At 45.2% G+C, this 27399-nt stretch overlaps 1 protein-coding gene across 1 annotated transcript; it reads left to right on the top strand.

Annotated features, from left to right (window-relative positions):
* Positions 1-98: 98 nt before the first annotated feature.
* On the top strand, positions 99-11808 carry LOC123645727 (putative serine protease 47). Its single transcript, XM_045562155.1, has 5 exons — positions 99-570; positions 1402-1564; positions 3066-3343; positions 5821-5987; positions 11321-11808. The coding sequence occupies exons 1-5, from the start codon at positions 99-101 to the stop codon at positions 11624-11626; spliced, it is 1386 nt and encodes a 461-aa protein (XP_045418111.1). The 3' UTR covers positions 11627-11808.
* The last annotated feature ends 15591 nt before the right edge of the window (positions 11809-27399 follow it).

Raw genomic sequence — 27399 nt, 5'->3', positions numbered from 1 at the left:
GAGGGTTCGGGGTCAAGGGTCAGGGTCTGCCGTGAGAGGGGGTCAGGGCGGGGTCGGGACCGGCTCCTCCGCACCTCCCTCCGGCCTGGCGTCCGGCCATGGCCGCGCGGGCGGCGAGGATCCGAGGCCGGCGGCCGGCCGCGCTCCTCTGGCCGCTGCCGCTGCTGCTTCTGCCCCCGAGCCTGGGGGCCGCGCCCGCCCCGGCGGCCCGGGGCCCCAGCCCCTCCCGGACGCCACGCGGGGCCGGAGGGAGCCCGGCGGCGCAGGAGGGCCGGCAGCAGGCAGCCGGCGGGCCCCTGGGCTCTGCGGGCCGAGCGCACGGTCCACCGGCAGCGGCGGGTGTGTGGCCCCGCCGGGCGCGGGGGCTCCGAGGGGCGGGGGCCCGTACGGGCCGGGGGCCCGGAGTCCGGCCGAACCGGGGGGGGGGCATGGAGGGCGGGCCAGCAGAAGGGGCGGCTGGGGAGGCTGCGGGCCGAGCTCGGGCCCAGTGTCCTGTGCTCCAGAGTCACCGGCGTCTTTTCTCTACCCTGCGCTTCCACTCAGGTAGCCCCAGAGACGACATCAGCAGAGGTGGGTCGAGGCTCCCTTCCCAGGACCCGTGGTGGGAGCCATGGAACTAGACAGACGGCCAGCGCCTGACCCTGGGGCTGGGTGGAGGGATGGAACAGCAGAACTGCTGCTGGGAGCCCAGAGTTGGGTGGGCCCAGGGGTCTCACGTCCCTTTCCTAAGGCCTGGGAGCACAAGCCAGGGACCAGGGCACTGCCTTTCAGGGTCTGGGCCCACTGTGCCCCTCCTAGGGGGGAGTCTCAGAACCAAGGTTGTCTTTATTAGCCCTACCCGCTCTCCTTCTAGAAATAGAGGATCATGAATCAGAGAGGGGGAGTGAGTTTGTCTAGGCCACACAGCACCGCAGACTCCTGCCTGGGAATCTCTGTCCCCAGGGTACTGGGGAGAGGTAACGGGGCACAGACACATCCAGAAGCCACGATCTTGAGCAAGTAACATTAATAATGTCTCAGCCCTTCAGTTCTCTGATCGGCAAAGTAGGCATAGAGGTGTGCTGGTGAAAGGAAATAAAGTCACAGGGCCTGGCTGCCAGTCCCCCACCCCTTGGCTGGCCCAGTTAAGGATAAGCTGCTGTGGTCACCCTCAGTCACCTTCAGTGGCCCCACCCCCAGGCCCGTGGGCCCCCATTCCTAGAGAGCTTGCTCAGTTGTCCTCGGTCATCTGGTCTTTGGTGAGGGCCACTGAAGGGGTAGCCCTCAGTCATTTTGGCCAGGTCACCCGTCTGTCCTGTAGCCTTGGCTTTCCCATCTGTGAAGCAGAGGAGGGGCCTCACTGGGGTGACATTTAAGGGCACCACCAGTGTCTCTAACAGGTGGGTGGGGCTGTCTCCACAGTGTGCGGGAAGCCCAGGGCGATGGGGAAGATCTATGGTGGCCAGGACGCCGAGGCTGGCCAGTGGCCGTGGCAGGCCAGCCTGCTGTACAAGGGCTCGCACCTCTGCGGAGCTGCCCTCATCGACTCCCACTGGCTGGTTTCGGCTGCCCACTGCTTTTTCAAGTGAGTCCTTCCCTGGGGTCCTCAGCAGAGGGGCTGGCGAGGGAGGGGGATGCAAGGGGAAGTGGAGACAAGGGCCGTAAGGGGTCCCCCCTGTTTCTCCCCTGGGCTTTGGTCTGGGTGATCTGCTGCCACGCAGTGGGTGTGGTGCCTGCCTTTGGCCTGCAGTCCCCTTCGCCTGGACCGTCCTCCCCGCTTGCCACCCAGCCCTCCCTTCATCTGCCCAGATCCTCTTCGACCTTCATCCTCAGCTGCAGCAGAGAACCGCCCCCAGCCCCGTCCTCTGTGTCTGTGCCCCCAACACAGACGTGCCTGAGAGCAGCAGCAGTGTCTGTCTTGGCCAGGCCTTCTCCTCACTGTCCCCCACACTCCTGCGAGTCAGACTCAGGCAGGGACGTGGGACTCCGCACCTGTGACCAGCAACCGGGTCATTCTTTTCTCTGTAAAACTGCCTGCCTGGGAGAAGCCGTGCCTGGCTGCCTGGGTGGGAAGGATGGGGCCTTCTGACCCTGGAGAATGACGTAGACGGTCAGGAGTCTAACTCCTCTGGCCCTCCTGGGCCTGACCCAGTGCCCAGCTTCCGAGCAGACGCGGAGGGACGCACAGGGAGTGGAGGGTATCACAGCCCAGGTCAGGGAGTTGCAGCTTGGGCATTTACTGGCTTTGAGACCCCAGCTGGGTCCTGTCAGCGTCTACTCTGTGCCACGCTGACCTGAGACCCTCTGTGGCACAGGACGGTGGCAAGACCCGACGTCCGGGTGTCTCCATCCTCTCAAGAAGGCGAGGCACAGGCTCCAGTCAGCATGATGCAGGAGAGGAACCCTAACGTGGGTGAGGGGCAGACCCAAAGGAGAGGAGTCCAGAGAGCTGCTGCAGTCTGACGGGAGGGCTGAGGAGCTGCAGGGGTTTGCCAGAGGGGAGACTCGGACGTGGGGAGTGTGGCGAGGGCCTTCGAGGTGGGCGTCCTGTGTGAACAAAACCACAAGAGTAGGACGTTTCATCAGTCATGTTCAGGAACAAGGAGAGCTTCAGTTTTATGCACTCATCTGGGCATTTGTCAACAAATCCTTTGTGAGTGCTTACAGCCCGGTGGAGAAGCAACCGACGGGGAAGGGGCAGGAAAGGTGGTTGGGCCGGGCGGTGGGGCCTGGGGAGCATTCAGAAGGGTCAGGCTGGAGCTAGGAGTGAGCCAGAGCTCCTTTTGTTGTAAGATAAAAGGGCTCGATTCGATGACCCCATCAAGGACTCTTCCAGGACTAGGATTCTCTGGCCCTCTGATTCTAGGGTGTGATGGGAAGCCATGTGTCCTGACATTGCGCGTAGAATACCCATTAGCCTTAGGAGAAAAGAGCTCCTGACTGTTGGAAATGGGAAGACAAAGCTGCCTGGCATCATGGCAGGGTGGAGGGGCCGAGAGAAGTGTGGCCACTTAGACAAGGACTCAGGAAGAGAGCGCTGCCCACACTCAGAGAGGGTGGTGAAAATGGGCCCTTTCTTCCTCCAGAAAATCCCGGGCCCTGGAGAACTATCAGGTTCTGTTGGGATACACTCAACTGTATCAGCAAACCCAGCACACCCAGAAGATGTCTGTGAACCAGATTATCACCCACCCAGACTTTGAGAAGTTGCACCCCTTTGGGAGTGACATTGCCATGTTACAGCTGGACCTGCCTGTGGACTTCACTTTCTACATTGCCCCAGTCTGCCTCCCATCCGCAGACATGCGGCTGCCCAGTAACGCATCCTGTTGGATAACTGGCTGGGGAATGCTCACCGAGGACAGTGAGGCGGGTGTGGGAGAGGCTGGAGGGTGAGGGAGGGGAGGTTGAGGAAAGGGTAGGGGAGGAGAAGAGGGATGGAAGGGAAGAAGGGAGAGTGGCTTAGCCAGGCAGAGAGGCCCAGGCTGGTTTCTGGAGCCACTGGACCTTGGTCCTCTGTGCCTCATTTCCATGACCTATAAGATGAGAACCAACCATGCTGGCCCTTCTAGGTCTGAAGGTGTGTGGGTTCCACAGCTTCTGAGTCCCCTGAGTCCCAGGCTCTGAAAGTCTGGGAATCTTTGACCTTTGGAATCAAGAGTCTGGGTTTTTTGATTCTTCGTGGTTCTTGACTCTAAGGTTTTAATCAGCCACGGATCTGAAATGACTTGTTCCACTCAAAAGTTATGCTCGGGAGCTGGCCTATTCCAGTTCACCACCCAACATCTTGATCTTCCCTTGCCATAGAGGGTGCTTGGGAAAAGTAGAAGGAAAACACATTGTGGCTTCAGACCTCTGAGCCTGCATGATCAAGTTAGAATGATGACGGCTTAGGAGTGTTTAACCTCTCTGAACCTCACTTTGCTCTTATCGTAACCTGGGTCAACCATCTCCTTCATAGTCCTGTTAGGTGACCTGAATAACAGAAAAGAAAGTTGTTTTTGTTTTTTTCAGATTGAAAGAAGAGAAATATAGGCAAAGACTTACAAACCCGTTTATTGAAGAGAGGAGTGTTTGTGGGGTTCGGGGAAATGCTTATGGTATAATGTTAAGGGGAAAAAAAGAACATATATGTATAATTATTTATAGGGTCACAATTTAGGACAGTGTTTCTCAACAGAGGTGCTGCGGCTATTTTGGACCAAACATGTTTTTGCTGAGTGGGGCTCTGCTAGCGTCCCTGGCCTTTGCCTACTAAACGTCAGGATCACTCCCTAATCACATGACGGCCAGACCCCAGCATTCACACACACACCCATACAGACGGGTTATTCCTTGAGGTCAGGGGCCATAGATTACCTGTTTTAGTATCCCAACCTGTACCCGGGGGCCTGGTCCCACTGCACTGCTGCCACCTGGCCCAACAGACCATCACTTCTTGCCTATAGCTTCTGAACTGGTCTGCCAGCTTCCACCATTGTGTTTCTCCACTTTAGTCTCCACATAGCATCCGAGTGTCACTTTAAAACATAAGGCATGTCACTTCGCTGTTGAGTACCCTCCAGTGCCTCATTTGTGCTTAGAATGAAATCCCAACTCCCTACCTTGGCTGTAAGGCCTTGTGTGACGTTGACGCCCTTCTCCTTGTCTGCCTCATTTCCTACTGCTCCCTTCACATACCCCATCCCAGCCACTCAGGCCTCCTCGCTGCTCCTTGAATATGCCAGGGCCATTCCCATCTCAGGCCTTTAGCTTTGCTGCCTTCCCTGCCTCGCTCGCTCTCCCCTCTAATCCTTGCATGACTGTTTCTTCCTTACACTTGCAACTCAGCTCCTCCTCTGAGGAGTTTTACTTAATCACGTGAGCTAAAGTAGGAACCCCTACTATCACATCTCCCTGTTTTATTTCCTTCATACCACCTAATCTAAAATAATTGTACTTACTTCACCTACTCTGTATCTTCCAACTAAAAAATGTTCCCTTAAATCATTAGTATCTAAAAGATGCCTTGCGTGAGGGTAGATGAACAGATGAGAGAATAGATAAGTGACCGGGTGAGTGGATGGATAGGTGGATAGTTGGGAGGACAAGTGGGTAGATGGAAGGGAAGATGGATGGACGTGTGCATAGAAGGATGGGTGACTGCATGGATGGACGGATGGATGGATGGATGGATGTGTGGGTGGGTGGATGACGTTTGGGTGGGTAAATGGATGTATGGGATAGATGTGTGGATAGAGGAGTGGGTGGATAGATGGCGTGGATGGATATGTTGATAGATGGAAGGATGGGTGGGTGAATGATGGAGGGATGGATGGAGAGATAGATAAAAGCGTGGATGGATGGGTAAATGGATGGAAGGATGAATGGATGAAGAGGGATGTGCGGGAAGAGAGGTAAGTGGATGGAGGAATGGGTAAATGAGTGAATGGGTGGGCAGATGGGTGGATGAAGAGTTGGGAGAAAGATCAGTGATAGATGGATGGAGGATGGATGGAACAGTTCATGGAAGTGTAGATGGGTGAGTGAACCACTGCTAAGCCCTGATGAGTGTGTCACGTGTTGGTGGGATTTGTCTCTTTGTGGAATGGAGTGGTGTGATCTATTGCTATGAGAGAGGTGAAGGGAATAGGATGAGTATGTGGAGGGGTTTGAGAAGAAGAGTAGCTTATCAAGGATGGGTAGAAGACTTAAGCAGTGTTTAAAGCTCAGCTGTTCTGAGAAAACTCCATGTTTCACGGGGGGAGTGAGAAGCAGTCAGGAACAGTGGGGGTTCAGAGTAGCCTGGGCTTCTTTGGCTACCCTACAGGGAATGCCACTGACCTCCGCTTATCTTTGCAGTGCGCCTATTACCGCCCTTCAATCTCCAGGAGGGGAAAGTGATCCTCATTGAGAACATGTTCTGCAATTTCTTGTATGGTCAAATTACTAGCACAGGCAATACTTACTATGTGCATGAGGATATGGTGTGTGCGGGAGACTTCTCGACAGGAAAGTCCATCTGCCAGGTGAGTAAGGCCGTTTCTACTCTTTCCTTGCTTGTTCTCTTGGCCTCAGTTTCCCCAGTGGGGATTGTGTTGCCTCCACTCTCTTTGTGAAGACCCCTGGACTTTTTTCCTTCCCCTGTGTGTCTTCCCTGGGCTCCATTCCTCAGAAATCTCCCCCAGACTACCCCCTTCCCCATCCCAGCATGATGAGCATTTTCTGGAAAGACCCTCAGACAACATCCATTTTTGTTACCTATTTTAAACATTTTTATTGCAGCATAATGTACATACGTAAGAGTACATGATTCATAAGTGTATAGTTTGATGAAGCTTCCCATGCTGATACCACAGCATCCCAGGGAGCCCTCTGCATGCTCCCTTCTCATCGCTGATGCCCAAGGGTAACCACCATCTTAACTTTTAACACCTTAGATTGAATTCTGAATTTTCTATACATGGAATTTAGAGTTGGGACTCTTCTGTGTCTTAACATTCTATTGGTGAGATTCATCCATGCGATTACACATCATTGTAGCTTGTTCATTCTCATTGCTCTACAGCATGCCATTGTGTGAATCAAATTCTATCATCAGTTCTACACTGGGGGGAATATCTGAGTAGTTTCCAAGTTGGAAGTGTTATGAATAGCAGTGCTATATACGTTTTTGTATTTGTCTTTGGGGCAGAGATGAACACCATGTATTTCACATTCTGTTTTCATAGAAGCCCACGAGTAGACTTGCTAGAGGAAAAGGTGCGTGTGTTCAGCTTTGACAAAAAGGTTAGCTTTGGCTTCAGGTCAGCCAAAAAGCCCTCCCTCCTGCAGTGGATGAGTTTCTATCCTCACCAACACTTGGCCTTTCCCATCTTTTTTCATTTTGGCCATTTTGGTGAGTGAGTAGTGGTTTATAGTTTTAATTTGTATTTTCTGATGGATAATTAAATTAAATATTTTTTCATATGTTTAATTTATTGTTATTGGATATCTTCTGTGAAGTTTCCCTTCAGGTTTCTTTTCCCCTCTCATTTTTCTGTTGGGCTGCCTGTCTTTTTCTTCTAGGGGTTCTTTATATATTCTAGATATAAGTTCACTGTTAGACATTGGATTGTGAAGATCTTTTCCAACCCTCTGTAACGTCCCCTTTTCTAGGTGGGGAAACTGAGGCCCAGAGAGGGAAAGTGGATGGCCTAAAGTGAGGCGGCACAACCCGGGCCCAGGTGATCTGACTCCAAGGCCAACCTTGCCTCTACGACATCTCCCACAGCGTCCAGGCCCTTAGCTGGCATCTGTGGGCTGAGCTTTTGTGCAGATGCCACTGCGGAGCAGAGAGGAAAGTGTTAGGAACCTGGAGTCAGAGACATTGCTCTGCCACGTGTGCCTGCCCTGTGACCTTGAATGGTCTCTCCACCTTCTGAGCCTGGGTCCTCATGCACAGTGTGGGGGTTCTGAGGATTCCTTCATGAATTTGTTGAAAGGATAGTGTAGTGGGTTGAATAGTGTTCCCCCAAACTTATGTGCACTCGGAACCTCAGAATGTGACCTAATTTGGAAATAGGATCTTTAAGGATGTAATTAGTTAAGAATCTCAAGGTGAAAGCATCCTGGATTTAGGCCCTAAATTCAATGACTGGTGTCCTCATAAGGAGAGGAGAGGCCACAGAGACACAAAGAGAGAAGATGGCCACGTGAAGACAGGCGGAGAGTGGGGTGATGCTCCACAGGCCAAGGAATGCCAGGGCCACCAGAAGCTGGAAGAGGTAGGAGGGGTTCTCCCCTAGAGCCTTTGGAGGTCGAGTGACCCTAACAACATCTTGATTTTGGACTTCTGGCCTCAAGAACTGAGAGAGGATCGGTTTCTGTTATTTCTAAGCCACCAAGTTTGTGGCGATGTGTTATGGCAAGCACTTGGAGTGAATACACTTAGCTAAGGTCACAGCACTTGGGAAACGACAGATTGAAAACTAGAACCAGGTCTCTCCTGCCCTGAAGCCTGAGCCTGAATCCCCCTAGCCTGTGGGAGGGCTCACCAACAGCACTGTTTTCATTACTGCCCCGCGAGCTGGCTGAGCCAGAGGGAGGGAGCTTGGCCCACCCGCCCTCCTGGTGGGAGGTAGCCCCAGGTTGCTTGGTTTCCCATCCACATGCCCCTCCTTTCCGGCAGTCTGGCCCGGCCCATCCTCCTCACAGAGTCTGTGGAGTAAGGAGGCTGCTGAGTGCCAGGGCCTGGTGGGGCTCAGCCACCGAGTCCCCAGTCCGGCTCCCTTCCAGCCTTCTTCTCCAGCTGCCTTGTCTTGCAAAGGCCATGCCCGTGGAGCCTCAGGACCAGCACCCTTTTACTGCCTGCTGGACATCCGTAGTGCCCGCTCGACCCTGCCCCTCCTGCAGGCCAAGGACACCACTGAGCTGGCGCCTCCTTAGCCTTTCAGTCACCACTGTATGTCTGTGAGACGCCATCTGGATTCATCTCCTGCCACTCACCTGCTCTTGTCTCCACTTCCACCCGAGGCTCTTTTCCCTCCCCCAGACTACCCCCATCCTTGCGTGGAGCACCTGGAAACAACTCTGAGGAGAGACGGGGCCCCGGGCTGACTCAGCGCTCAGACTGTGGAGCAGGACAGGCCTGGTTCCAGTCTTCCTCTGCCATTTGCATGTGCTGTGACCTTAGCTATGTTCTCACCTGTGAAATGGGCTTGCTGACAGCCTCTACTTTGTAAGGTTCCTGTAGAAAACTTAGCATCATGCCTGGCTCTTAGCAGGTGCTTAACAAGTGTTGGTTTTCATGTTCCTGGCCTTGTCTGTCTCCGTCTATCTGAGTTATACTCATTCTTCTGGGCCTGTCTTAGACCTGTCCTTCCACCCCCCACAGCCCCGGCCCCTCTGACACTTGTGTGTGTGCACGTGCACACACACACACACACACACACACACACACACACAGTAGTGCAAACCACAGCTCACTCTGCATGGAGTAACTAGTGTTGGGGCGTCCTCTGCCAACTCCGAGTTCCCCAAGGGTCTGAGTCTGCTGGAGTCCTTCCCCTCTCCCCCAGACTGGCCCAGAATCCAGCATGATGCTGGCAACCACATGATTCATTTGCATGAACTGAGGAGGCCTGGAGTGGGTGGGGACCACTGCCCAGAGGACCAGGCCTCCCACTGGCCTTGAACTGGCTGAGTGGGGGGTGCACTGCAGGGAGCGGCGAGGGCATTCAGAGTAGGGGCACCAGTGGGAAGACCTGAGGCAGCAAAGGCACATTCCCACTCTCAGGAAGACCCTGTGTGTGAGTCACCAAAAACTGGGTGACTGAGACCACAGACATCTCTTATCTTACAGTCCTGGAAGTCAAAAGTCTAAAACAGGTGTCAGCAGGACTGGTTCCTTCTGGAGGCTCTAGGGGAGAGTCTGTTTCCTGCCTTTTGCAGCTTCTAGAGGCCGCCTGCGTTCCATGTCTTGTGGCCTCTTCATCCATCTTCAGAGCACACCAGTGTGACCTCTGCATCTACTGTCACGTCTCCTCTGACTCTGCTCCTCCTGCCTCCCTCTTTCCCCTATAAGGAACTTTGTGATGACATTGGGCCTCCTAGATACTCCGGGATAATCCCCCACCTTAGGATTCTCCACTCAACTCCATCTGCAAAGTCCCTTTTGCCACAGGAGATAACATATTCACAGCTTCCCGGGACGAGGACGTGGACGTTTTAGGGGCCACTTTTTGGCCACCACACCATGTCCCCCCGTGCCTCCCCTCAGGCCTCCACAGCCTGCCCCCAGCCCTGCTGTCCCTCTCAGCACGCCATCTTGTTTCTTCCCTCACTGAGGGGACCCGGGCGGTCAGACTAGAGCCCGCTCCTCCCGGGCCTGCATCTACCCACCTCAGATCTGCCTGGTCCTGGGCCCGCCTTGAGCACCCAGCACCCAGGGCCTTCCCCTGCTCTCCCCCTCACACCTCCCACGGAGACACACAGCAGTAATCTCCTCTGGCTGTGCCCAGTTTCTCTGCCTCCCTTCCCCAAAGACTCCTCCTCTCCTTACCCCACGCTGCCCCACCGTGCTCCCACGTGCCGCCAGACCTGCTTGGCCCGCAGCCTCTGCTCCCCTGGCGCGCCAGCAGCACTTGTCGCCCGGCGCCAGGCCCAGCCACTGCCCACTCTGCTTCTGGCTGCCCCCTCCTGGTCACTAAATAGATGCTGGAGACCCCAGAGCTGAGTTCTCAGCCCTCTTCCCTCTCTCTCTGCACCTTCTCCTTGTGGTGATAAAGGATTAGATTCCACAAGTCCCTTGGCTCCTCCTTCAAAATAGCATCTCAAATCTGTCTCGCCTCCCTCCTGTAGTCCTTCCTGGTCTACCTCTCTAGCTGGTGCTCAGCAACCGTTCATTCTCCACACGGCACCAAACTGATCTGTTTAGACAGGTCATGCGTCCCACCCCCGATGACGTTCCTCTAGACTCCCTCCATGCGGCCCCGGGACCTCCCCTGGCCCCATGCTCCCGACCACTGGGCTCACGCTTCTGCTTGTTTGCACTAACTGTGCCCTGTGCTCCTGGACCTTGCAGGGGCAGGTTCTCTTTCCTGTCTCCAGGCCCAGCTCAGGACAGCTTTCTGTGACCACCTTCCACCTTCTGCAGGGTCTGTCTGCTTGCTTACTGTGGCTCCTGCCCTCCCACCCCAAGGTTGAGACCCTTTATTTGGGCCTCACCTTTTGGCCTATGAAGTAGGGGCCTGACCCCACCATGACAGCATTTCAGTACTCTAGGAACTCCCAGCAACCTTCTAGAGACCCCTGCCTGCTCCCCTAGAGAAGTGGGCTGTCTCCACCAGGCTGGGTATGGGCATTTTCTGAAGATGCTCACCCAAGAAGCGGAGAGAAAGCCCAAGGTCCAAATGAACAAACAACGGAGGACCCCCCAGTGGGAATGCTCTGCCGCAGCTCAGGGTTTACAAGAAGTGAGGTCTGCACAGAGGTGAGAGCGGGCCCAGCTCTGCTCACAGCCCCAGCCTCTCCTGGGCCCTGTCCCTACAGCTGTCCCCTGTAGGCCTTAGGCAGCGTGTTGTCCCACGTGCAGGGCACAGGGGGTGGGGCCCACATGTTGACAGATTCAGATCCATGATTGTCCACCTTGAGGATCAGCTTAGGAGCATCTCGGTATTCGACCCAGTGTCCCACCCTGGAGATGTTCGTCTAGTGGGTCTGCAGTGGGACCCTGACTCAGACGGTGGACGCCCAGAGTGCCTCACCTTGCTACCTGATGTCTCTGAGCTACTCAGTCCCCAACGCCAACTCCTCCCTCCCTCCCTCTCTCTCTCTCTCTCTCTCTCTCTCTCTCTCTCTCCCTCCCTCTCTCTCTCCTCAGGGCGATTCCGGGGGGCCTCTGGTCTGCTACGTCCCCAGTGCCTGGGTCCTGGTGGGGCTGGGCAGCTGGGGCCTGGACTGCCGGCATCCCGTCTACCCCGGCATCTTCACCAGGGTCACCTACTTCGCTGACTGGATCAACGAAATCAAGAGACTCACTCCTCTTCCTGCCCCTGCGTCTGCTCCTCCTCTCACTGGCTCTCAGCCCCAGCGCCTGCGGGCTGCCGGCTCTCCCGGGCCCTGCACAGCCCTTGTGCCTCCACAGACCTGGCTCCTGCTGCCCTTTACCCTCAGGGCCCGGGGGTGACCTGGGAGGCCCTCCACTCCTCTCTGCCCAGGCTCCAGTCTTCAGGCTGGACCCTCCTCCCTCCAGCCCACCATCTCTGCACGGTTCCTCCCCAGCTTCTCTGTCCATCAGCTGCCACTCCCTAAACCAAGCCTGGCGAAACCCAACCAAACCAAATAAAAGACCCCTGTGCTCCACCTCCGCCCCGCACAGCCTTCTCTAGATGCCTTCTCCTCAGCCTGCCTGCTCTCCCTTCCGGGGTAGTCGTCTGACGCCCAGGGCAAGGGCATGGGTCCCCCAGGGACTCTCCACCTCAGGCCCCAGGACTGCGGGGCAGTCCTGGAGCTGAGGGAGCCGGGGCTGCCAGCCAGGGAGCAAGCGGGCTGTGCCTGCCCTTGCCCAGTCCTTCAGAGCTCAGGCTTTGCCCCCGGAGTCCTCTGTGCAGGGGAGCAAGTGCCTCCCCGAAGTAGAACAGTAATCCTAGGGCTGGAGGAGGGAGCACTGGCTCCCAGTGGAGAGCAAGGGAGGGAGGTCCGCAGGGCACAGGTGACTAAGCAGGACTAAGGGCCAGGACCCAGGCTGTGAGCGAGGAAGGGAGCTGCGGCCTGTGGCAAGAGGGCTCTCATGGAGGCCTGGAAAAGTGGATCAGAAGCAGACAGAACAGGGCCCTGACGCCAGGCTTAGAGCTGAAGTTTAGGCCAGCCATGCTTGGAGCTCTGCTCCTGGGGATAGCTCCCAGCACCTCCTCACTTGCCTCTGTAGGCCCTGCTCTCCCCAAGTCTGCAGGAGCCTGATGCACTGCCTGCCCGCCGAGCCCCCGGCCCCACATGAACCTGCTTGCTCCTGTCCAAGGCCCCAGGCCAAGCCTGCCCTGGGGTGTCCACAGTCCTCCAGTGGTTAGGGCCTGGTGTCACCTTCTCTGCTTAGCTGACCCAGGACTTAGTGGCCCAGCAGTAAGCCTCAAAGAAGTGTCCTAGGCCATCCTTCCTGCAGATCTGCCACACACAGAGTCCTTGTGCAGCCAGCAGGACCCCGGCGCTTCCAGTGCAGCCCAACCCAGGCTTCAGATACCACATTAAAACTGGGAGAGCTCCCATTTAGCACATGTCCATATGGACCAAGTGCCATCCAAAGGATCCAGTGCACATTCTTTCTGATCCTGGTATTGCCCAAGTGTCCTGGACCCTCACCAGCAGGGAGGCACAGATGGACTCACATGTGCATCACCACCAGGATTTCACTGGCTTAGACCCTCTGCTCCTCATGCAGGAACTCTCATCCCCAAATAATCTTGTGAGGCCTTAAGAAAGTATCTTCCCAGTGTCCAATCCTGTAGGGGCATTTCTAGCAGCCCCTGCCTGTAGCCGGAGCCCCACCACGGAGGCAGCGTGATGCCGGGTTGTATGCCCACTACTGGCATCCAGCCTTAGAGCCCAGCAGTCTCTGGAAAGGGGACAGCAAGCATTCCCTCCCCTGGTAGTAAGCTCAGTTACAGGGTCTCACAGCAGGGTTTCTCAGGACTCTGGGATGTCAGTGAGCGGCAGCATGCGTTCCACACAGGTTCTCCACAAGCTCAGGGAAGTTTGAGCGGTTCAGTCTGGGGTATTAACCACTCCATTGGCGCTAGAGCCACTGTTCTCGCAACTGTGGCAGCCACAGGCTGGCTGTGCTTTAGGGGCCTGGCCGTCATATACCCTATTCCGGGAGTTAAGTGACTTCCTATCCCCCAAATGTTCTCAGACCTCTAAATCAAAGGGTCCCAACACATACCTAGTGCACACAACATATCCACCAAGTCTCAGCTCCCACACAGCCAGTTTCCCCATTGCCTGAAACAAACATAAGTGCTGAGGATTCTTACCCTGGTTTGGTTTCTTTTCAAGATAAACTGAAGCCTATTAGGGTAGCTTTTCAGAGATGGCACAGGTAGTAAGTAGTGAAACAGAAATTGAAACCCACATCTCTCTTGAGAGAGCCCAAACACCATTGTTCTTCCTGCTCCCACAGCCTGCACCCAGATGCCAGTTACCCAAGCCTCAGGCACCTGGGAGAGGCTTACTCTAACCTGTCCCGAGATTGAGCCTGAGACCCTCATTCCTGAAGAGAGAGACTGGGGTGGGGACTGGGGGGGGGGCCTGGAGACATCATCAGACACCCTCCCCATTGGTGCACTGGCATGGCCTGCTGGTCTTGTGGCCAATCATCCCCAGAAAAGCTACGGAAGTAAAAAGAAAAGAACTAAGATCAATTAAAGCCTTCCAGTTTCCAGGCTGGGGCATAAGGAGCTTGAAAGTCGTCACTCCCATTCTCAAAACAGGAAAATAGCTGAACAAATGGAAAATTAACTCTTCTTAGGTCTGTCAGAGAATTGAGGTCATGAGGCAAACTGCTGCCCTCAAACTTGGAGACAGACAGGCACAGAGAAATGCAGCTTGCCTGAAGGAAGTTCAGGAGTAGAAGCTGGCCGCTGGAGCCACTATTAGGGTAGGAAAACCTAAACTGTAACTTACGAAGTGCAGGAAAGTCAGTATAGATGAGCTTGAGAGTTAAAAACTTCAGGGCCAGTCTTTGGGGAGGGTGCCCAAACTTTCATGAGTTTTACCTTTTATAGTCTTATCCGGTCTTCAGGGTATAGATCACAGAAAAATCACTTCCTGGTTTTGACGGGGGTGGGGAAAAGTAACCACTTTGAAACATGACCAGAACATTAGTTCTACTCTACAAAAGTCTGCCCTCAAGAGAAACTGTTAATATTTTACCAGACCCTAATCTGTTGGGGTTTTATCAGAGCCCACTGATTTGGGGAAAGGGAAGTACCAAACTCCAGCCCCCTTTTGCCTTCTTGTCCCACTAGAGGTGTGGGTGGGTACTACTGAGAAGTATGTGTGAAGGTCACGGCCCAGGGGCGTAGGCTCACTCTAAGACTGAGACTTAATCATGGAACTATAGAACACTTCCCCTCCCACATACACACCTCACCACCACATTAGTAGGGCTCCTATGTAGTAACACGGATTACAACAGAAGGAACTGCATATCTCAGCCCTTGTTTAATAAGGAGTCTCTAGGGAAACTCAAAGGCAGCAGGGCAGATAAAAACTAGAGGAAATCTAGCCTTTAACACAGCAACACCAAATAGTAAACATAGCCTAACTACCAGCCAGATAAACATAGAACCTTATACCAAAGACCCGTTTTCCTCTGTTCCTCTAGCCCAGTATATCATGTCTAGCTTTCAACCAAAAATTACAAGGCATACTAAAATTAAACAAACATAGTTTGAAAAGACAGAGCAAACATCAGAACCAGACTTACATATGGCAGAAATTTTGGAATCTTCAGACCAAGAATCTAAAATAACTATGATTAATATGGTAAGGGCTATAATGAAAAAAATAGACAACATCCAAAAAAAAAGATGGATAATATAAGCAGAGATATGGACACTCTAGGAAAGAAGTAAAAGGTAATGCTAGAAATCAAAAGCACTGTCACAGAAATAAAGAATGTCTTTGATGAGCTTATCAATAAACTGGACATAGCCAAGGAAAAAAAATCAGTTATTTTGAAGATATGTCAATAGAAACTCCCAAAAGCAACATGCAAACAGAACAAAGAATTCAATGATAAAACAATATCCAAGAACTGTGGGATAATTACAAAAGGTGTGACATGCATATAATGAAAATATCAGAAGAGAAGAAAGAAAAAAAAAAAGCAAGAAGAAATATTTGAGACAATGACTAAGAATTTTCCAAAAGTCATGACAGTAACAAAACGACAGATCCAGAAGGCTCAGAAAACACCAAACAGGATAAATACCAAAAAATTACCCCTAAGCATGTCATATTCATTCACACTGCAGAAAATCAGAGAGAGAGAAAATCTTGAACAAAACCAGAGGAAAAAAACACCTTACCTATCTATACAAGAAGAAGGATAAGAATGATATCAGACTTCTCTTCAGAAACTATGCAAGCAAGAAGAGGGTGAAATGAAATATTAAAAGTGTTGATAGAAAAAAAATCCACCAACCTAGAATTCTATATCCAATGAAATTATCTTACATAAATGAAAGATAAAGATTTTCTCAGACAAATAAAATTTGAGAGAAATTTTAACCAGTATACTTGTCTTGCAAGAAATGTTTAGAAAAAGTTCTTCAGAGAGAAAGAAAATGATATAGGTCAGAAACTTAGATCAACATAAAGAAAGAACATTTGAGAAGGAAAAGTGGAAGGTAAAATAAAAACTTTCAGCTTTTTATTCTTAATTGATCTAAAAGGTAGCAATTTGCTCAAAATAATAATAGTAATAATGTACTCAGTGATTAAAGCTTATGGATAAGTGAAATGAATGACAGCAATATTATAGGAACAGGAGGGAGGAATTGGGAATATTCTATTATAAGGTACTTGCACTACCCATGAAGTAATATAGTGTTATTTGAAAGTGGACTGGGATTAATTGTAAATGTATAATGCAAACTCAAAGGCATCCTCTAAAAATGTAAAAAATAAAAAAATATAACTGACATATTAGGAGAAGAGAGGAAATGGAATAATAAAATGTTCAAGTAAAGTCACAGAAGGCAGAAAAATGGTAGAAGACAAAAACAAAAAGAAAAAACAAGGGCAAAATATAGAAAACAGTAACAAATGTGACAGATTTAATCTAACTATATCAATAATTACCTATCAATAATTTCCCATCAATAAGCAACATCAATGGTTTAAATATACCAATTAAAAGATAAACTGTCAAAGTGGATTAAAAAAGCCCTAACTGTATATTGTCTACAAGAATTCCACTTTAAAGATACCCCAATCCCCAAGCTGCACTGCATTAAACCCAACTCACTAAGACAGGAATTGTTGCATATAGTCTCCATGGCCAAAAACATTTCAGAAGCATTAAAAATAAATGAATTGAAGTATATCATTTATTTCCAAGTGGGTAGAAGAGTCAACTTGCTGATTTTTTTGGATTTGTTTGTTTAATTTTTTATTTTGAAATAATTATGCATTTACAAGAAGTTGCAAAGATGGTACATTCTGTATCTTTCACCCAGGCCCTTACCGTGGTTATATCTTACATAATTATAGAACAATATCAAAACCAGAAGATTGACCTTGGTACAGTGTGTGTGTGTAGAGTTCTAAGCCATTTATTTTATCACATGTAAACATTTGGGTAACCACTGCTGCAAGCCAGATAGAGAACTATTCCATCCTCACAAACATCCTCATGTTGCCCCTCCCTGGTCACACCTGGCTCCTCATCTATACCATGTGAATCCCTAGCAACCAATTATGTTCTCAATTGCTATGATTTTGTCATTTTGAGAATGTTATATAAATGGAATAATAAAGTATGTGATCTTTTGAGATTGGCTTTTTTTCACTCAGTATAATTTCCTTAAATGCATTCAAGTTTTTGTTGTATCAATAGATCATTCCCTTTTTATTACTGAAGCATATTCCTGGTATGAGTTTACCATAGTTTAACCATCTACCTATTGGGGGAATTTTGGTTGTTTCCAGTTTGAGCTATTACAAATAAAGATGCTAGGAATAGTCATGTGTGGATTATATAAATGTTAAGTCTTCATTTTTCTGGGACAAATACCCAGGAAAGCAATTGCTCAGTTATATGGTTAACCGTATATTTAGGTTTTTTTTCTTCTTTTAAGAAAGAGTCAAACTATTTTCCAGAGTGGCTGTATTATTTTACAATCCCACCAGCAATATATGAGAAATCCTGTTTCTTGGCATCCTCACCAGCATTTGGTAGGGTCAATAATTTTTATTTTAGCTATTCTAATTGGTGTGTGGTAATTCTCCTTGTTAATTTGCATTTTATTAATGGCTAGTGATGTTGAACATCTTTTCATAGCTTATTTGCCAAACATTTGTCCCTGTGGTAAAATGACTCTTAATGTCTTTTGCCCATTTTCTAATTGGATTGTCTCTATTTTTGCTGTTGAGTTTTGAGAGTTCTTTATATATTCTAGATACAACACTTTGTTAGATATGTGGTTTCCAAATAGTTTTTCCAAATCTGCAGTTTCTTTTCATTTTTTTAACATGGTCTTTCACATGGGAAAATTTTTAAATTTTGTTCAAGTCCAATTATCATCTATTCTTTCTTTTATGGATGGTGCTTTTGATATCATGTCAGAGAGCTCTTCACCAAGCCCTAGAACCCAGTGATTTTTTTCTATGTTATCTTCTAAAAGTTTCACAGTTTTATGTTTTACATTTAAATCTATGATCTATTTTTTGTTAACTTTTGTATTTGTTAAAAACATTACCTTTTTTATTGATTTTGAACTTTTGTAAAAAATCAGTATGCTCTATTTGTGTGTGTTTATTTTGTATGCTCTTTATCCTGTTCATTGAACTATATATCTGTCCTTCCACCAATACCACACTGGCTTATACTATAGCTTTTCATGGTAAGTCTTAATATCTTCCAACTTTATTTTGCTTTCCCTAAATCGTTTTATATTCTAGTTCCTTTGCCTTTCCATATACATTTTGGAATAAGCTTGTCTATATTTACAAAAACAAATTTTGTTGGGAGTTGACATTTTATTATGTTGAATCTTCCAATCCATGAAAGTGATATGCCTCTCCAGTTATTGAGGTATTGTTTGGTTCCTTTCATCAGAGTTTTCTTGGTTTTATCAACCTCTATAAAATTATTTATAACCAAAAATATTTCCTTTTTTGGGAACCATTGTGTATGGCATTGGGTTTTTAGTTTTGGTTTCTAGTTGTTCATTGTTGGTACTTGGAAATAAGATTAATGTTCATGTGTTGATCTTGTATCCATAAACTTTGATAAAGTAATATATTATCATTTATTAAGAGTGTTCTTCTGGATTCTTTGGGATTTTCTATATAGACAATGTCATCCATAAATACAAATGGTAATATTTCTTCTTTTCTAATCTGTATGTCTTTATTTCCTTTCCTTGCCATACTGCACTGACTAGTATCTATAGTACTAAATTGAAAAAGAGAAACAAGAGAGCACATTTTGGCCTTATTTTTGAACTTAAGAGAAAAACATTCATTCTTTCACCATTAAGCATGGTGTTAGCTGTAAGGTTTTTGTAGATTTCTTTATTAAGTTGAGATAGTGACCTTCTATTCTTAGTTTTCTGAACATTTTTAATACGAATGCATGCTGAATTTTGTCAAATGCTTTTTATGCATTAATTGGTGTGACTATTGTGTTTTCTTCTTTAGATTGTTAATATGGTGAATTACATTGATGATTTTGGAATATTGAATAGCCTTGTGTTCCTGGAATAAATTCCTCTTGTTCATAGTGTATTATTATTTCCTTCCTTCTTCATGATTTGGTTTTATTTTGCTGTGTTTTGGGGATTTTTCTTATGTGAAAGCATAAATATATGCTTGATGTCAGTACTTTGTTCAAATATAAGCATTTAGTGCCAATTATTGTCCTCTTAGTAATGCTTTATTGGATCTTACTACATTTTATATGTCCTATTTTCATTTGCATTCAGTTCAATGTATTTTTAAATTTTCCTGAGATTTCCTCTTTAATCAATTATTTAGAAATGTACATTTGACTTTCCAAGTGTTTGGAGGCTTTCCTATTCTCATTCTCATTTTTATATAATTTAAAACTCATACTGTGGACACAGAGTAGAATGCAATTAGGTTTAGTTACTTTATATAGATTTGAAAAAACTTTCAAACATTAATTTTATGTAGTTGTCCTCAATTTTTTGCACCAATAAGGAATTCCCTGAAGATATGACCCCCAAGCTACTGGGGATGTGTTTATTAGAAGACGTTCACAGAGACAGAAATAATGGCAAGGGATCAAGGGCCCAGGAGAGGGGCCCAATCCTTGGGCTCTGGTGCCTTTACATTGCATGATCAGAGAAGCCCAGGACCTGTGTAGACAGGGACTAGGACCAGCACTGTGATGAGCAGGGTGTGGGCCCAGCACTTCTCCATCTAATAAGCACTTGAGGTGAGGAGAGTACCAGCCTCTCCCATGCTGTCAGGGTCTGAGTCAGCCGGCAGCATTCACCCAGCTTTGATGGCCTTAAGCCTGGCAATGGGCAGTGTTCATGAAAACTTGAAGGAGGCTGGCCTGCAGGGAAGTAGTTTTGTACAATTTAACCCTGCCTCCTTGCCACTGCAACAATCAAAATATTTGGCTGGGACAGTGGCTCACACCTGTAATCCCAGCACTTTGGGATGCTAAGGTAGGAGGATTGCTTGAGGTGAGGAGTTCAAGACCAACATGGGCAACATAGTGAGACCCTATCTTTACAAAACAATTTTAAAAATTAGCTGGGCATGGTGGCACGTGCCTGTAGTCCCAACTACTCTGGAGGCTGAGGCAGGAGAATACCTTGAGCTCAAGGGTTCAAGGCTGCAGTGAGCTATGATGGTCTTACTCCCCTCCCTCCCCCAAAAAGCATAGAGTTTTTCATGGGAGTGCCCATCATTCATTTTACAAACATATTAACATCATTTCATAAAAGAAATGACATCCTAACCCCCCAATTAACTAGGAAATACATATTGCAGAATAAGCAATAGTTTGCCCTAAGACAATATATCATTAGCAACTTCCATGTATATATACATTTTCTCCAATTTCTTCATTGTGCTGCTGAGCAATGAAAAGTTGATGCTTGAGAACTTTTCAGATAATCGGTGTGCTATCAACAGCATTTCCAAAAGCAGGAATCTGACAGGCCAACAGTGGCAGTGTGGGCAAAGAGTTGAGGAGACAGGAGGTGCTGATGGCTCTGCGCTGTGAGTGAGGGATGTTCTCTGTCCCCTACCCCATCCCTTTAGCTCCTTTGTGTCTCTGTCATCTGAGGAATGATGGAAGTGCCCAAGGAAGACTACCCAGGCATCCTGACAACTTACTGGCAGAATTGCCCCTGTCTGACAGGAAGGTCACCTCCACGCCAGACAGCCCAAATCCTCCTTGAAACACATCACTCCACCTGCTGCTTAACAATTCCCTTCAAGCAAAGTCACTTTACATTCATAAAAGTTGTCCTATTAACAAATAGTTTCTGGTTTGGAAATATGGTGACTCCCTGCCCTGCCTGCTCTGTTCTTGGAGAAACATGACATTTTGTAGGGAAGACCCACTCAGTGGGCCCAAAGTATCACTGTCTATTGATTCTGGTTCTTCAGAAAATGCTTTGAATCAAGGTTGATAATGGCAGAGTTAGGTATTCACCACACTCACCATCATGGTCCTTTCCCTGGCATCACTGACCAAGCTTTACCTTGATGAATACCATGTAAAAAATGTTGCCCAGCCTCTGCCTCATTCTCTCAGACAAGTCACAGCCACATTGCCTGCTGGAGTCAGGCACCTCCTCTGAACACCCTGCAGATAGTGGTCATTTGCCTGGATCCATGAACACATCATCTGCTTAAACTGTTATTTCACAATGTTGTTTTTGCAAGGATTGTTTAACATATGAAAATCAATCAATGTCATACATCACATTAACAGAAAAAGTGACAGAAACTTCATGATCATCTCAAATGATGCAGAAAAGCATTTGACAAAATTCAACACCCTTGCATGAATTAAAACACACAACAAACTATTAATAGAAGGAAAATACTACAACATGATAACAGCCCTACGTGAAATGCCTACAATAACATTATATTCAATGATGGAAGACCAAAAGCTTTTCCTCTAATACAGGAACAAGGCAAGGATGCCCACTCTCACCACTACTATTCAACATAGTACTGGAAGTGCTAGCCAGAGAAATTAGACAAGAAAAACATATGAAAAATATCCAAATTGGACAGGAAGAAGTAAAATGATCTCTGTTCACATATTACATGATTTTATATGCAGAAAACCCTAAAGATTCCACAAAAAACATGTGAAAACTAATAAAAGAATTCAGCAAAGTTGCATGATACAAAATTAACACGTAAAAATCCATTGTGTATCTACATGCTAACAATGGTACATCTAAAAAGAAAATTAAGAAAATAATTCTATTTATAGTAACATTAAAAAGAATAAAATACTTAGAAATAAACTTAACCAAAGAGGCAAAAGACTTATACACTAAAAATTACAAAAGAATGCCATAAGAGAAAGGATATAACAAAAAAAAGAAAACTACAGACCAATATCCCTTATGAATAAAGATGCAAAAAAATCCTCAACAAAATATTAGCAAATCAAATTCAATACACATCAAAAAAATAATTCACCACAACCAAGTGGACTTCATCCCAGGAATACAAGGATGGTTCAACTTACATAAATCAATAAATGTCATTCACCACATAAACAGAAGCAAAAACAAAGGTCATACGATCATCTCAATAGGTGCAGAAAAAGTATTTAACAAAATCCAGCACCTTTTCATGATTAAAAAACCCTCAACAAACGAGGCATAGAAGAAACATACCTCAACATTATAAAAGCCATATATGATAATCCCACAGCCAACATCATACCAAATGGGAAAAGTTGAAAGCATTCCCCCTAAGAACTGGAACAAGACAAGGATGCCTATTGTACCACTTCTATTCAACATAGTACTGGAGGTCTATCCAGAGCAATTAGGCAAGAGAAAGAAAGCAGGGGTATCCAAATTCGGAAAGAGGAGGTCAAACTATCACTTTTCACTGATGATATGATTTTGTATCTAGAAAATACCAAAGACTCCACCAAAAGACTCCTAGAATTGATAAATAAATTCAGCGAAGTCTCAGGTTACAAAGTCAATGCACAGATATCAGTAGCATTTATACATATTAATAATAGTCAAGCTGAGACTCAAATCAAAGACTCAATACTATTCACAAAGAAAATAAAATGCTTAGGAATACACTTAACCAAGGAGGTGAAAGATCTCTACAAGGAGAATTATGAAACACTGGTGAAAGAAATCACAGATGACATAAACAAATATAAAAACATATCATGCTCATGGATTGGTAGAATCAACATTGTTAAAATGTCCATACTGCCCAAAGTGACTTACAGATTCAACACAGTCCCCATCAAAATACCAATGTCATATTTCACAGATCTATAAGAAATAATTGTACACTTCATTTGGAACCAAAAAAGAGCCTGAATAGCCAAAGCAATCTTAAGCAAAAAGAACAAATCTGGATGCATCACATTACCGGACTTCAAATTATACTATAAGAGTATAGTAACCAAAAAACAGCATGGCACTGGCATGAAAGTAGAGACATAGACCAATGGAACAGAATACAGAACCCAGATATAAAACCATATACCTATAACCAAATGATTTTTGACAAAGCAGACAAAATATATACTGGAGAAAGGAAGTCCTATTCAAATGGTGCTGGGAAAACTGGATAGCCACATGCAGAAGAATGAAACAGGACCTGTATCTCTTGCCATATACAAAACTTAATTCAAGATGGATAAAAGACTTAAATGTAAGGCATGAAACCATAAAAATTCTAGAAGAAAATGTAGGAAAAACTATTCTAGACATTGGTCTAGGCAAAGAATTTATGAAGAGGACCCCAAAGGCAATTACAGCAACAACAAAAATAAATAAACAGGACTTGACTAAATTAAAAGGCTTCTGCACAGCAAAGAAAATAATCATCAGAGTAAGTAGACAACCTAAAGAATGGGAGAAAATATTTGCAAACTATACATACAACAAATGACTAATATCCAGAATCTACAAAGAACTCAAACAAATCAGCAAGAAAAAAACAAACAACCCCATTAAAAAGTGGGCAAAAGATATGAACAGAAGTTTTTCAAAAGAAGATAAGACAAATGGCCAATGAACATACGAAATAATGTTCAGCATCACTGATCATCAGGGAAATACAAGTTAAAACCACAATGAGATATCACATTACCTCTGTCAGAATGGCTGTTATTAAAAAAAATCAAAAAACAATAGATGCTAGCATGGATGCAGAGAGAAAGGAACGTTTATACACTGTTGGTTAGACTGCAAATTAGTACAACCTCTATGGGAAACAGTATGGAGATTACTCAAAGAAATAAATATAGACTTACCATTTGACCCAACAATCCCATTACTGGATATCTACCCAAAGAAAAAGAAATTTTATCAAAAAGACACCTGCACCCAAATATTTATGGCAGCACAATTCACAGTCACAAACATGTGGAATCAACCTAAGTGCCCATCAATTCATCAGTGAATTAACAAAATGTGGCATATTTACACCATTTACTCAGTCATAACAAATGAAATAATGCCTTTTGCAGCAATTTTGATGGAACCTGGAGACTGTTATCCTAAGTCAAGTATCTCAGGAATAGAACAACAAACACCACATGTACTGTCTAATAATTTGGGACTAACAGATGGGCACACATGGGCACAGAGAGAAGTAAAGGTCATTGGAAATCAAGAATGGGGGAGGGGTAAAAACCTACCTATCAGGTGCAATGAACACTATTCAAGTGATGGGCAAACTAATAGCCCAGACTTAAGCATTATAAAAGCTATCCATATAATAAAAATGTTTATGCCCCCTTAATATTTTGAAATTAAAAAATACTTTATCGCTAAAAAAAAGAATGCTACAAGAAATCAAAAAAGATACGAACAAATGGAAAGACATCCCATGAATGTGCATTGGAAGACTTAATATTGCTAAAATGTCCATACTATCTAAAGCAATCTACAGTTTGATACAATTCCAATCAAAATCCCAACAACACTTTTTGCTGAAATAGAAAAACCTATACTAAAATTCACATAGACTCTCAAGGGATTCTGAATAGCCAAAACTATCTTGAAAAAGAACAAAATTGGAGGTCACACATTTCCTGCTTTCAAAACATATTACAAAGCAACAGTTATCAAGATGATATTCCAATAATACTGGCATAAGGACATATAGACCAATGGAACAGAATAGAGAGCCCAGAAATAATCCCTTGTATATGTGGTCAAATGATCGTCAACAGGGGTGCGAGGACTACACAATGGAGAAAGAACAATCTCTTCAAAAAATAGTTTTGGGAAAACCGGATGTTCACATGCAAAAGAATGAAGTTGGATCCTTACCTTATACCACATATAAAATTAACTCAAATGGGTTAAAGACCTAAACATAAGACCTAAAACAATAAAATTCTGAGAATAAAACATATGGAGAAATCTTCAGGACATTGGATTTGGCAATTATTTCTAGGATATGACACAAAAATTACAGGCAACAAAAACAAAAATAGACAAGTGGAAATACATAAAATTTAAAACTTCTGTGCATCAAAAAAAAATTAAAAGAGTGAAAAGAAAATCTACCCCAGAAGGGGAGAAAACACTTGCAAATCATATTTTTCATAAGGGGTTTAATATCCAGAATGTATAAGGAACTCCTATAATTCAATAACAACAAAAAACACATAACCTGATTTAAAAATGAGCAAAGCATACTTCCCAACTATACACTCTATCCATGTAACAAACTGCAGTTTTACCGCCTAAATCTATAAAAACAAAAAAAAAGTTGGAAAAACACAGGCAAAGGACTTGAATAGACAAAACTCCAAAGCAGATAAACAAATGGTCAACAAACATAGGAAAAGACACTCAATATCACTAACACAAAAGAAATACAAATCAAAACCACAATGAGATTTTACCTTATATCCATTAGGATGGTCACTACCAAAAGAACAGAAAATAACATGTTGGGGAGGATGCAGAGAAATTGGAACACTTGCACACTGTTGGTGGGAATATAAAATGGTGTATCCCTTGTGGAAAACAGTATGGAGGCAGTTCAAAAAAAGAAAAATAGAATTACCATATTATCATATAAATATTATATATAATTATATAATATAATTACCATATAATCCCACTTCTGAGTATATATTCTAAAGATTTCAAAGCAGGATCTCAAAAAGATATTTGCAAACCCATGTTCATTTTAGCACTATTCACAATAGCCAAGAGGTGGAAGCAATCCAAATGTTCATTGATGGATGAAAGTATAAGGTATGGTACATATATATAATACCATGGAATATTAAGCAGCCTTCGAAAAGAAGGAAACCTTGTCACATGCTACAACATGAATGAATCTCAAGAACATTACTACGCTAAGTGAACCAAGCCAATTACCAAAGGACAAATACATTCCCTCATAGGAAGTATTTAAAGTAGTCAAAAATCATAGAAACAGAAAGTAGAAAGGTGATTGCCAAGGGCTGAGAGGAGGAAAATTAATGTTTAATGTATATAAAATTTCAGTTTTGAAAGATAAAAAATTTCTAAAGATCTCTTGCACAATGTGAATATACTTAACAAAATGAACTGTAACTGTACACTTAAAAATGGTTAAGATGGATTTTAAAAAAGGAAGAAGCTTAAGAATAAATCTTCATGACCTAGAACTAGTTCATGGCTTCTTACATATGACACTAAAAACACAAGGAACAAAAGAAAAAATAGAGAAGTTGGACTTCATTCAAAGTAAAAACTTTTGTGCTTCAAAGAGCACTATCAAGAAAGTAAAGAACCACCTATGGAATGGGAGAACTGTTTTGCAAATTATATACTGGAAAGAGATTTTTATCTAGAATATATAAGAGTTATGATAACTCAATAATAAAAGACAAATAAATCAATTAAAAATGGGCAAATGTTGAATACACATTGACCCAGGAAGATATACAAATGGCCAATAAGCATGTGAAAATCAGCTCAACATCAGGGAAATGCAAATCAAAACTACAATGAGATGCAACTTCAGAACCACTAGGATGAATATTTTCAAAAAGACAGATGACAACAAATATTGACTAGAAGGTGGACAGCAATTGGAACCTTCATACAGAGCTAGTGGGTATATAAAATGATGCATCTGCATTGAGAACATCACCTTCTGAAAACGTTAAACATAGACTTTCCCTATGACCCAGCAATTCTTTTAGACACATAGCCATGAGAAACGAAAACATACATCTCCACAAAACCTTGCGCACCAATGTTCTTAGCAGCATTATTCATAACAGCCAAAAAGTGAAAACAACCTAAATGTTCATCAATTGATGAATGGGTAAAGAAATTTTAGTATATCTACCCAGTGCAGGTTTCATGTAACAATATGTGCTAAAACATGGGTGAATCTTGGAAATATTATTCTGTGTGAAAGCAGACAGACATAAAAGGCACTTATGATATGATTCCATTCATATGAAAGTCCAGAATATGGAAAACTATGTGGACAGAAAGCAAGTGAGTGTTTGCTCAGGGCTGGGGCGTATAGATGAGGGGCCGGGGGGTGATACCTAAAGGATAAGCAGTTTCTTTTTGAAGTGATAAAAATGTTCTAAAAGTTATTATGGTGATGGCTGCAAATTCTACGAATATACTTATGGTGGTGATGTTACAAATTCTGTAGAAAAACCATAAAATTGTACAAATTTTCTCACTTTTTATTTTTCAATTACTTTATCACTTTTCCACCTGTGAAGACTTGTCTGTTTTAAATGGGTGAATGTATTCTACATGAATGATTTAATAAAGCTTTTATTTAAAAAATGAGCTGAAGCAAAGATAATAAATGCAAATATTGCCTACATTTAGATGTGACTATATTGCTTTCAATTATATTTTTTCTATATGGTTGAAACATTCCTAAAAAAACTATGAATTTTCTTTTAAAAACAGAAAACATCTGTTTTCTTTTCAGACGCTGAAGCAGGAGGATCATTTGAAACCAGGAGTTCCAGACAAGCCACAGCAA

This window comes from Lemur catta, chromosome 10 (genome assembly GCF_020740605.2).
Source record: "Lemur catta isolate mLemCat1 chromosome 10, mLemCat1.pri, whole genome shotgun sequence".
Classification (NCBI taxonomy): Eukaryota; Metazoa; Chordata; class Mammalia; order Primates; family Lemuridae; genus Lemur; species Lemur catta.
The sequence above is the reverse complement of the archived record's forward strand: the minus strand, read 5'-3'. Positions and strand labels throughout refer to the sequence as shown.

What these genes read in the sequence shown, in the direction of transcription:
- LOC123645727 (XM_045562155.1), top strand. Translation starts at nt 99, where the DNA reads ATGGCCGCGCGGGCGGCGAGGATCCGAGGCCGGCGGCCGGCCGCGCTC. An exon ending in GCTGCCCACTGCTTTTTCAA is followed by an intron (nt 1,565 to 3,065) that starts GTGAGTCCTTCC and finishes TTCTTCCTCCAG; the next exon opens with AAAATCCCGGGCCCTGGAGA. An exon ending in GGGAATGCTCACCGAGGACA is followed by an intron (nt 3,344 to 5,820) that starts GTGAGGCGGGTG and finishes TTATCTTTGCAG; the next exon opens with TGCGCCTATTACCGCCCTTC.